The sequence below is a fragment of the Micropterus salmoides genome, unplaced genomic scaffold (genome assembly GCF_014851395.1).
Source record: "Micropterus salmoides isolate LMB-PRFRI ecotype aquatic unplaced genomic scaffold, ASM1485139v1 Ms_hic_scaffold_15, whole genome shotgun sequence".
NCBI lineage: Eukaryota > Metazoa > Chordata > Actinopteri > Centrarchiformes > Centrarchidae > Micropterus > Micropterus salmoides.
The window spans coordinates 12,951,186-12,963,990 of record NW_024040596.1 but is presented as its reverse complement, the minus strand read 5'-3'; the positions used below and the strand labels follow the sequence as shown (position 1 = coordinate 12,963,990).

At 37.0% G+C, this 12,805-nt stretch overlaps 1 protein-coding gene across 1 annotated transcript in view; it reads right to left on the bottom strand.

The window, feature by feature from the left end:
- The window catches only part of galnt13 (UDP-N-acetyl-alpha-D-galactosamine:polypeptide N-acetylgalactosaminyltransferase 13), a 43,592-nt gene that overhangs the window by 16,454 nt on the left and 14,333 nt on the right, over positions 1-12,805 (bottom strand). The window contains 5 exon segments of the mRNA XM_038720393.1: positions 212-392; positions 1,341-1,458; positions 2,145-2,315; positions 3,855-4,062; positions 4,292-4,458. Of these exon segments, the coding sequence (XP_038576321.1) occupies positions 212-392; positions 1,341-1,458; positions 2,145-2,315; positions 3,855-4,062; positions 4,292-4,458 (845 nt within the window).

Sequence of the window (12,805 nt, the reverse complement as noted above, 5' to 3'; positions counted from 1 at the left end):
TAAGTAGCACAGAGGGGTCTGGTCATAGGGATTGTTCATATCTGCTTTTGAATAGCAGTGCACAATGAATAAAGCATGAACTCAAGTATTGACTGCACTACATATTCGCTGAAACATTTAACTTTTAACATGCACAATTCATACCATTTTGTCGTCAACATGTGATTCTACTATTCCGGTGGCAGAAAGATGCAGTCAGACAGCTCTGTACCTGGTGATATGATATAGAAGAAATCTTTGAAATCATCCATCCAGACTTCCGCCAGGCGCCTGTTGTTCTTGTTGATGACTTGGCCCGTTCCTCCAGGGAAGCTGTATGGGGTGGCCTTCCGGAAAACATGGCCCACGTGCGAACATGTTACAATTTCCAATGAGCCACCGCACTGCCAGATCTGCAAACAAATGCAGATTTACACAGTATATAATACAGTCAATACAAATGTATTGAACATTGTCTGAATGCCAGTCCCTATATTTGATCGTTCCTCACTCCTTGATCCTCAGATAACCTAGAAATTGATCAAATCGGTCATCAATTCTGCAAGCAAGGAGGATTAAGCAAGGAAAAAAGACCATGGTACGACACACTGTTTTACAGGAAATCTGTTTGTGACTGAATGCTGCAACAGATTGGCCTGCTTTGAAGCAGCATCGCCGCAAGTCATATTATTCCCAATATCTACATTTTGTGTGTTTTCGTATTCTACATCTAGTTATGAAAATAGTTGATATGTGTTAACTGTAGATCTGATTAAGATGGACAGCCTAAAACAGTAAAAATAGGTTTTTAAATATTTAAAAACATTAGGAGATGTCGAATACTAAATAAGGAATTTCTTAATTCATAAAATATGTGAATAAATAAGTGAAAAAATGAGTCATGTGCATGTCTGAGCAGTGAAGTTCACTAACAAATAGTTCTCTCACTAATCTGCACACAGTCTAAACTTTTGAAACAGTTGCAAATACAAAACATGTAGAAACTAGTGTGTCACATTTCTTAATCTGTTTTATCTTGTAGGAAAAAATCTAGAAAAAAAAAACAATTGCGCTTATATTGGTTACTGTGCACTTATTTGGACAAAACATTCTATCATACAATTATGGGTCACCAGAAACTGACGTGGCTTCTAATTTCATTAAACATGTATTTCGAAGACTCCTCTTTCCTTGCATCTTTTCCTGGAATCTCTCTCTGGAATCTTTAGTCGAAGGGATTGAATAAAGAGATGCAAGTCAGGGAAATGTGGATATAATAAATGCAGTTGGCGTGTACCCATTAACCAAGGCTGGTGACGTTATAACATCGTGATAGCATCCCTCCCTGGTCTATCACTCACTCTAAAAGACATTTCCAGGTTTTCTCCGCCCCAGATGTCCATCCCTGGATCGTAGCTTCCTAATTCTTCAAAGTTAGTTTTGTCTATAGAGAATAATCCTCCTGCCATGGTGGGAGTTCTGCAACAGACACACAACAAATTAAGACAAAAAAAATAATCAATTTGCAATATATTACGTCTCTTTGTGCTGCTTATTAGCATCTTAGTGTAACTTTGAGGAACATTTGCAATATAATTAGACCAATTTGTTTGAAAATTTGAAACAAAGCCTTTGAGGAGTAATTACTTTTATCTTTTAATTCATTCCATGTTATAGTCGGCCCCTTCATTAAGGATACTATTTGTTGCTGGGAGTGATTTGCATACAGATGACAAACTGCGCTTAGCTTTTGTGTAGCCAAATACAGGACAAATGTGAGCAGAGCTTCTATTTTTCTATTTTTAAATTAAATGAGCTCCCAACTAGCAGGGTGCTATTTAGGCAGTTGCTTGCATCAGGGAGATACACAGACGAAAAGGATCTATTTCTGTCTGCAGATAAAAATGGCACTTTTCATAAGAGGAGTTCCTGTGAAGAAATCTAACTATCTATGACTTCTCTGTGGCATGCTGCCATCACAGATAAACCCATTCTAATGAGAAACCGAGAACTAACGTCTGACTGAACTTACAAAAACTGTCTCTGTTCATTCTTCTTAATCAAAAAACACAAAACACTACACAAGTTCAAGGTTTGTCACACAATTCCCTGAAAAATTATCTAGATTTATCTTCAGAGGAGAAGGAAACATTGACTTTGTGTACCTGACAGGAAGTGTTCTGTCCCCCTTGCGTCGATCCATCTCCCGCTGGGGAACAGGGTACCAGCGGAAGTTCAGCTTCCAGTTGAAACCGCCATAGGTCATATCTGAGCCTGCCATGTATTCAAACGTCTCGTCGCTGATGACATCAATGATAGGGCACACCACTGCTGTCCTGCAGCACATACAAAACACATTCAATGTCGAGATAAATTACACAGTAAATGTAGGCTTGCTAAAAATTCAAAACATTTAATGCATACAAGCAAGGCGTGGTGATGTAAGTTTTATTCATTTGACCACAAAACCTAAATAAAACAACCTACTCACTCAAAAAGAGAGCAAATCAGGTAATGGTAAGTATTTTAAATGTTTGACCACAGTGCTGACCACACTAATGATTATTTACGTTACTGATTAATCTGATTTATTTTTAAGAATCATAATGAACAGAAACCACTGGAGGGTTTGCAATCAGCTGAATGTTCACTTCTGAGATAAATTTTCTGTTTGACTAATCGGTTAATCATTTAACTAATCAGGTCTCGACAACACCACATTACTTACTATAGTTTATTTGCTCCAGCATCAATAAAAGTAGCAAAATAAACTCTGCATCTGATGGCATTTTCAAGCTGCCATCAGATTATTAGGGAAATATTTTTGAATCTTCGTTTATTGACTTCCAAGTGTATCATAATATAATAACGCCATTCATGCTTCAGTTATAATTAATGAAACAACATTCTGAACACATCTGCCGGATTCTGATACAGTACATATCAATATTGGACAAAATGTTAATATAACAGATCTAATACTATATACCTTATGTCTGCACCAATACTTAAACATGACATAAAGACGCCAATACATCCGCAGCAGCTTGCAGTAAAGTGTAATGGCTCCATAATATAATATTCTCACTCATATGATACTGATTTCTTCCTGAGGGACAAATGAATGTGTCTGATCTCAGATAAAAGATGGATCGCAATAGAATCATTTAATCCAGCAATCCATCCATCGGCTAATGTCACTCTCTCTCTCCCACACACACACACAGCAGATACACACACGTTTGTTTTTAACAACCAAGAAGTAAAACCTAAAATAATATTTGAATGCTCATAATAAATAACAGAAACCAAATAAACACTGTGTCACTTTAAATGAATACACTTGGCTTAACAACTGTAAAAACACCCTAAGCTGAAGAAAAACATCTCCTGTTCAGCTGGGCCACGTCATATTTGTCCCCAGACATGTATCAGTTGTAGCTAGAATACATGTCCTTGTCCACTTTAATCTCGACTTCATTGACATCTGCTAGCACCAGTCGTAGCAGAGTTAACACAAAAACAGAGCTACAGTAATTGAAGTTAGCTTTCCCTTTGAGGAAGAAGCAGACAATGGAAAATTATTATCTTCTCCTATCAGCAGTGCCAGGCTCAAACAGTGTATTTATAACTGATAGTTTGCTTTCCCATCAATATCAAGAGGGCGCTTTGGCTCAAGCACTCAATGATGCAACTTAAGTGAAATGTGATAATATCAGTATTAATAAAGGCATGTCTCAGGACTGAATAGGCAAATGATTAAAATGATTGACAATGAGAAACTCATTAGTGCCATAACAACTGCTCCTGAAAAGGAGTCAGTAATTCACATCAGCTTCTTAAATTTCATTAAGTGCGGCCTATTTAGCTCCTACCTGTCCTCTTTGATGCGTGCCAGAAGGGGCTCCAGCCAGCCGACAGTACACTCACAGTGAGCGTCCAGGAAGGTAATGACCTGACCTTTTGTGGCGGCCGCACCCCTCAACCTGGCTCTGATTAGACCTGAACGCTGCTCCATCCTCAGGATCCTTACTGGCACCTCCAGAGTCCGCGCATAGTTCTCCAGCTTTGTCTTCAGGAAGTCTGAAACAAACCAGCAGACAGAAAATTAATCGATATGTATTTTTTAAACAAAAATCTGAGCCTGGTTGAGAGTTTTGTGTCCCATATTGTTAACATTGTTCATCAGCCTACTTGAGTTCAGCATGTCCATCCTGTATCCTTGACTACAGAGTTAAACCTGTGTCTGTTGTATATTACATACTGTACATTTTGTGAAATGCTTATTGGCTAGAGAGTGCAGACCACCAACCTCGCTCGCTGGCATCATCGACTAACACGATCTCCACAAGCAAGTGTCTGGGAGAGCGGTTGATCACGCTGTGAACTGTCCGCAGCAGGGTGCTCCATGCCTCGTTGTGAAACACAATCACAATGCTGGTGTTTGGCAGGTCGTCTGGGTACACCTTGGTTTTACAGCTGATAAAGGAAAAGCAAAAAATTTAATTTAAACTGAATCAGTAAAGTAGAAATGTTCAAAAGGAAAGTCAGGCAAAAAAGATTATTTCATGGTCTATTAGAAAAAGCTTTTAATTATTTCCCTAAAAAATTTAGAAAGATTCAAAAATAAACAGAAAGTTTTATTATTTACTCATCTGTTTAGACTACACCAATAACAGACTAGAATAACAATTAACTAACTCATATTGAAACAATAAATTTATTTGTGTTGATTAAAAGAGCAACATTTTTGTCTTTTATATTAATCCTTTAATCCAGAAAATCCCAAAAATTTGCTGCTTAGAGCTTCTCAGATGCTAAATATTTTAACTGAAAATGGATGTTCCAGTACACACCATTTGATGGTCATTTGTAAGAATTATAAATTTTCTGTAGACTAAATAAGTAATTAATTCTATAAAATGTAAGTCACCAAAAAATAACATCATTAGCAGCAGCTAAACTAAACTTAATTGAGACTAATGTGAAACCTGAACATAATCACTTATAATCATATAATCCTTCTACCTACCAAAAACAAAAACATTGGTGATGTCATGATACACTGGTCTAAAGCTACAGTGTTTTTCCAAGCTCATAGTGCTTCTCTACGCCTGCGGCTCATTATATCATATGAATATTGTCTGAGAAGAGAATTTCAGTGTGTCCTGCTGCTATCCAAAGCTGCCATCAGGGCAAAAACATTGTCATTTGAGATTTACTGACAAATATGTCCAAAGAAAGTAGAAACAGTAAAACCAGTGCTGACAGCTATGTCAGCATGTCCTTGGCTTGATGGGATGTCTGTCAAATCCAAAGAGTGAGAATGTGGCAAACGTGGGACAGCGCTGTAGTGGATGATGTTGAATAAAGAATGAGCTGCGTTACAGGAGCGGAGGAGGTTGACGGCCAGGGCGGGAGGGGGAAGTGGGAGGTGACAGAGGGTGAACCAAGCGGAGCAGACAGCATTGCTAGTTCAGTGCAGTCTATTCAAAGTGACAGCACTGTCTGACACAACTAGGCCAGGAGGTTGCCTTAAAGACAAAATAGTGGTCCACGCAGAGGCAACAACTGGCAATTCTGCATTGCTCTGGATAATTTTCACCACATAGCTGGTGACATTTTGCAAGGCTAAGCTGTGCTCTGTAATACAGCTGCTGTAATATTTATATTGAGAAAAGGATGGAGCCATAATGAACAGAAAAACTAGAGTAGTTGCAACCAGCTGAATGTACAATTTATCTCAGTAATGTAGGTCTTCTTTTTCACTACGCAGGCAAAAAGATCCTTATATTTGCATCTCCACGTTGCAAAAAAGTCTTGAGTTGGCATTTTCATGGTATAGGTAAAACTGGGGAACGTAGGTGTGGCCTATTTCTCATGGTGTATCTGACTGGCAGAGCCTTTGGTATCCACTTAATGAAAGTGCTGCTTAGAAGTCGTGTTCAGTTGGAATATTTAAACACGAATGGCTCAGATAATGTCTCCACAAGAGGCAAATGCCGGTGCGTATCAGCAGCCAGAGACAAATGTGCTCATGTTTCACACAAATTGCTCCTTGGATTTTCATTAAGTGCTCAAGTGGATCTTGAGTGACAGTAAACAAACCTTGCTCCCATTCAAATGTCAAGCCTAATGTACACACTTGAGGGATCTGATGGATTCTGCTTTGAAACAGCGCCCATAATTAGAGATGTCTTTTCACATTACATACAAAGTTATTAAAAACAATTAAAATTTAATGGACTTAACAAACCATTTAAAAATGACTGTAATAATCAGAACAACATTGCCTTGATAGTTGGAGCATTTCGTCTCAGCATTTCACCGTCTGAATCACTGTTGAGACTTTTTGACAAGAGGAAGAATCCCTTCTGCCTGGAGCCACTGAACACATTTGTCTGAATACTGGAACAGTTCTAGCGAACCCAACATTAAAAGTCTACACCACATTAAGGAGTGAAAAAACCCAAAGAAATAAAGAAGCAAAAAGCAGAAAGGACCAGCCAAAAGGTCAGCTGTTTGATAAAGAAACCGCGGTGCCTTGCAATGTGCGATAGGTATCAAAGGTACCAAGGTTTGCAGGCAGCGGAGGAGTAGAGTGAAGACTGTGCTATGCTGGTCTGTTGGTGGTGTGTGGGGGGTGTGTGTGTGGTGTGTGTGTGTGTGTGTGTGTGCACTTACCAACCTATCTAACAGTGGACCTCGACGTCGTTACACACCCACTAAGAGGGGACTAAAAAGTGAACAGGGGACATTTTTAGGTCCCCTGTTGGACATGCTTTAAATCAGCTAAAATCATGTCTAAAACCATCTGGTAAATTTTTTAAACTATTGTCAAGAGGGGACCTGCAGGTGTGTGAGTGTTTAAGTCCATACTCAGCAGTGCCTCTAGTGGATCAAGCAAAGATTTTAACGACTCATTCACACACGTCGTTCTTAACACTCCCCTATAGAGTGAATGGCTTGCAGCCCCAGGGAGTCTATCAGACTGTAGAGGGGCTATTATACAAGCTACTCAGTAAAGAAAGCTGTCTCTTGAAACACAATTTCTTAATTTTTTCTAACAAAATATACAGGCTGAGTTTTAGTCGATGTCTTGTGTTTTAAGATCAACATGTATTAAAATACAGGGCTACACTGAAGGCCTGGAGAATTTTAGATTCTAAATAAGGGAACAAAAATAGAAAAACAGCCAGGGTAGAATTATAAATAAAATGGTCAGTATAAAATACTTTTATGGTTTTAATTCATATAAAAAAGAATGAATTAATAAAAAATTATTTGACATTTGTTATCTAGAGATTTTAACTTGTTCAGTCGCAAAATACTAACCTGACCAGATTTCACAAGCACTGGACATCAATATTTTTTTTCCCCCCAATATTTGTGTGCTTAGTCTACATAAAGATATGCATTTCATTTATGATTGAATTACAGAAAAAGGGACCACACTTGTACTGTGTGGAACGACAGGAGTCCACTGTTCGCTTGTAGATGATGACACAAGTTCCCTCTTAGATAGCATGGAGCGATAATCACTCCAACTTGTGTGAAAATAATAAATAAGCAAATTTAATCATACTTTTGAGACAAAAAAACTAACTAAATAGTCCTTTATTTTCTATACATTCTTTTAAAACAAAATATAAAGGCTGAGTTTTAGTGGATGTCTTGTGTTTTAAGATCAACATGTATTAAAATAAAGGGCTACACTGAAGGCCAGGAGAGTAAAATGAATTGTAGATTCTAAAAACCGGAACAAAATAGAAAAACAACCAGGTGAATTAGAAATAAAATGGTCAGATAAAGATACTTTCTTCGGTTTTAATTAATTTAAAAAAGTATTAATTAATAAAAAATATTTGACATTGACTAGAGCTTTAAACTTGTTCTGTCCTCCCAATACTAACCTGGCCAGCTTTCACAAGCACTGGACATCAATACTTTTTCATTATATTTGTGTGCTTAGTCTACACTTAAAGATATGCATTTGAATTACAGAAAAAGGGACCACACTTGTACTGTGTGGAACGACAGGAGTCCACTGTTCGCTTGTATGATGACACAAGTTCCCTCTTAGATAGCATGGAGCGATAATCACACTCCAACTTGTGTGAAAATAATAAATAAGCAAATTTAATCATACTTTTGAGACAAAATAAACTAACTAAATAGTCTCTTATTTTCTATACATTCTTTTAAAACAAAATATAAAGGCTGAGGTTTAGTGGATGTCTTGTGTTTTAAGATCAACATGTATCAAAATAAAGGGCTACACTGAAGGCCTGGAGAGTAAAATGAATTGTAGATTCCAAAAAAAAGGAACAAAAATAGAAAAACAACCAGAGTTGAATTATTAATTAAATGATTAGAGGTAAGATACTTTCTATTCAGTTTTAATTAATTGTTAAAAAGTATTTCACATCAGACTTTGACTACAGCTTTAAACTTGTTCAGTCCTAAAACACCAAACTGACCAGTTTTCACAACCACTGAATGTCAATACATTTTGTCATCATATCTATGTGCTTAGTCTACACTTACAGAAATGCATTTTATTTATTGATTTGAATTACAGAAAAAGGGACCACACTTGTACTGTGTGGAACGACAGGAGTCCACTGTTCTCTTGTACATGATGACACAAGTTCCCTCTTAGATAGCATGGAGCGATAATCACACTCCAACTTGTGAGAAAAAAATAAATAAGCAAATTTAATCATACTTATGAGAAGAAACTAATTACAGAGTGTTTATTTGGTATAATCTGTTATTGTAAGAAAATATAAAGCCTGAGTTTTTATTGAAGTTATTTTCAACAAAATACAAAGGCTGAGTTTTAGTGAAATTCCTAAATTGTTTCAAGCTTCAGACTACTAAAATGATAGACTACCCAGTAGACAGCAGAATGAGTATTTTAAAAGCACAAAAAAAGTGAAAGTAAAAACAAAATGAATACAAAGGTCAGCTGCAAGATCTCTTAATTTTTAATCAATGGATTTAATGCTGTTAATTATCATGATACATGACCAGTGTTTGTATGTGTCCTAAATCTATATTTAGGAAGTTGTTGCTCGCAAACACATTGACAACAGACCTGTCTGTCAATTGAATAGTTAGTTTCCTAAACACCGCTGCACAAATCTATCCAACACAATGTTGTCAATGTCGGAGACCCACCTTCAAAAAAGTTATCAGCAAGCATGTAAGGAGCCTAGCTAATAAGGATAGCTATGTTAGTTTTAGAATACAGCTGTCAAAGTTAGAACGCTGTGCATAACTGGTAGTCAGTAGGTGTGGCCGAGATGAGCTACTTTTGTACAGTTGAAATCACATCATGTCGAAACTAAAGTGTGAAATGTTGAAAAGGTTAGTTTAGCTACAAATGAACAAGTTCATATGTGCGTGTTTAGGTTTTATGATGTGGTAATTAAGGGGCTAAATGAAGCCTGTCTCTGAAAAATTGAAAATCTTTCTAAAATGCTTCGGCAGTACATTTGTTCTTAGCCTTAGAGAAAGGTCCACAGAGACATTCAGACACACTTTACAAATAATATGAAATAAGCAAAATGGACAATTCGAAAATTATAATCTAAACCAAATATATAAGCTGTAGTGTTGTTGTTTTTGTTTTTTAGAAAAGTGTCACCAGCAATGTTCTCATTGTAGCTTTTTGAAATGTGGGGTTAAACATTTGTTGGCGAATAGAGAAGCATATTTGAGGGCTGTCAAATGGTGCAGCATCGTAACAATGGAACTTAGAGTTTGCATCAACTGGAGAACACACAACCAGTGCTGCATTAAGTTCACACTGATATTTGGCAGGTATTTGTCTTTATAGATTTTTACATCTCAGTATTTTCAACTTCTTTCTTTAGCATGTACATGTGTGTTAGTGATTTTAATAGCCATTGAAATAGTGATGAGTTACCTATAGATCATCTCAGAACCATCACAACGTTGGATGGCTATTCATAACACAAGTTGTTCAACCACAAATAGAAAACAGTACAAAATATACAGAACTATGTTGAAGCAAACTTTATTGAATGTGCTTTTAAGCTAAGACACACACAAACTCCTAAACTGAAAGTTCCTCATGTGCCCACCCTCTTCTGTGTTCTTACACTGAACAAAATTATAAACGCAACACTTTTGTTTTTGCCCCAATTCCTCCGGTGAGTATGCTGGCCATGCAAGAAATGGGATGTTTTCAGCTTCCAGGAATTGTAATCCTTGCAACATAGGGCCGTGCATTATCATGCTGCAACATGAGGTGATGGTTGTGGATGAATGGCACAACAATGGGCCTCTGGATCTCGTCATGGTATCTCTATGCATTCAAAATGCCATCAATAAAATGCACCTGTGTTTGTTGTCCATGAAACACGCCTGCCCATACCATAACCCCACCGCCACCATGGGCCACTCGATCCACAACTAGGACATCAACAAACCGCTCACCCACACGAAGCCATACACACGTCATCTGCTCTGCACAGTGAAAACTGGGATTCATCCATGAAGAGAACACCTCTCCAAAGTGCCAGACGCCATCGTATGTGAGCATTTGCCCACTCAAGTCGGTTATGATGGCAAACTGCAGTCAGGTCGAGACCCCAAAGAGGATGACGAGCATGCAGATGAGATTCCCTGAGATGGTTCCTGACAGTTTGTGCAGAAATTATTTGAGGATGCTAAACGATTCTTGCAGCAGCTGTCCGGCTGGCTGGTCTCAGAATCTTGGTGGTGAAGATGCTGGATGTGGAGGTCCTGGGCTGTTGAGGGAATAGAGAATCGGTTTGTTATCAAACCCAGACATTTGTTTTATAGTACTTTAATGCCACTGTGTAATCGTTGAGGACTTCTTTAGTACCATAACAAGGAGTACTCTCAGAACCGGGCCCCTTCTTTGGAGTCAGTGATGTGTCTTCAAATATATTCCTGCAAGAATTCTCCTGGCTCAGTGTTTTGGTGGTGATTTTTATACTGAATAAATGAATTATCTGTCAGTCTGTCTGTCATCAAATTCCATGAACGACCAACACTATCTCAGCATTCTAACACTCGATGGGATCTTATGCAATGTCACCCTAAGGGTTTGGATTTGTATCTACATTTATATAATACACACAAAATTGTACACTATGTATGATGGCAGTGGGTATTTCTTATTTTAATTGTTGCCTGCTTAGCTTGACTGACTTGCTGAGAGTTGAATGACAAGATCAATATTGTTCTCATATCTGAACACAAAATCAAGCTATGCCTTTAAACCATTTTCAGGTTGCACCTTACATGGCAACATATAACTATATATAGTGTATAATACTATGCACACACTTAACAATGCTCCATTTCCTTATAATTCATTAGCAACCAAGAAAGTTGTAGTTAAATACAGTATTGAATAGAGAATCTTATGTTCTGATCTAATACCTTTCTCCTTGTAGATGAATCCTTTCTGAAATTTGGCTTTTTCTTTCTCAGATGCAGTGAAGTTGCAAGGCTTCCTTTTTAGGAAAAACCCTTCTGGTTCTCATTTTCCAGTGAAATGTTTACAATATATTATACATCATATGGTGTCTTGACTTATAACAAGTTAATTTAAGATTATTGTTTATACAATGAGAAGAACAGCATGATAACTTGGGTGACTTTGTAAAACAATATAAGCTATCAGTACTTTTTCTGTGTACATATATGTATATAGGAATGTAAGGAATAAAATACAATAAAAGTAGAATCAGTTAAAATTCTATGTATTAGTATAAATAATATTCATACTATATACACCCTATATACAATATACAGGTAACATTCTACATAGGTGTAAAAATATTTACACACTAAGCAATCAATATACAATAACAAACTATCTGTACAATCTGATACAGTCAGAATATACTATGTTATACAATACTATATATATATATATATATATATATATATATATATATATATATATATATGTACAGTTATATTTAAATTTGATAGTTTAGTTACAAACAGCCTTGATGAAAACATACAAGGGGTATTGGTAAAAATGTTCAACTTACCTCTCGCTTTGGTCTTCAGGATGGAAAGATGAAAAAGTTTTTCAAAAGAACAACACAGGTGAAATATGTCTACATACCGTTAAGATAGACAGATAAATGGATGACTGGTAAACGATTAGTAAGAATAGTAAAGAAATTTTAAAGTTGGTTTTCTCCTTCAAAAAACTGCATACTTGTCAACACTTCCACAAGACACCAAAGACTGCCATGCACCTTCTCTGAGGAGCCCAGAATATATATACACAATCCTGACTAGCTATCTGGACAGTGATTGGTTCTTAGGATAAGACATCAAATGCTAACTACTGCTGGCATAGTAATGCAAATGTTCTCTGGCAATTAGATATAGGTTTGATTTACTTTTGTTTACTGTGGTAGACATGTCAGACATACTGCTTGAAGGTATTGTTGTGGATTTTTTAGAAAGAGTTACACATGTCTTCAGTTAATGATGTAGATTTAAAAGAATCCTCTACATTTAAGTGACTAGAGCCTATGTGATTCACAAATGTTTTAAGGTTGAAATGTTGAGAGCTGTCTCTGAGAAGTCATCTTGGGTGAGGGTTGTGAAGTTTCAGTCATTGTTCTCCATTGTGTGCAGCGTGGGGGATGGTTTCTTGTTGCTGACGATGGTCGTTAGGGCGTCAAGATCGCAAACCAGTGACTTGGCCTTTGTAATGCAACTTCTCTGGAGTCTTGTGGGAGATATTTTGAAACTGTAAAGAGCGGATGTACAATACTCCACTTTTGTTGAAAATTGTACC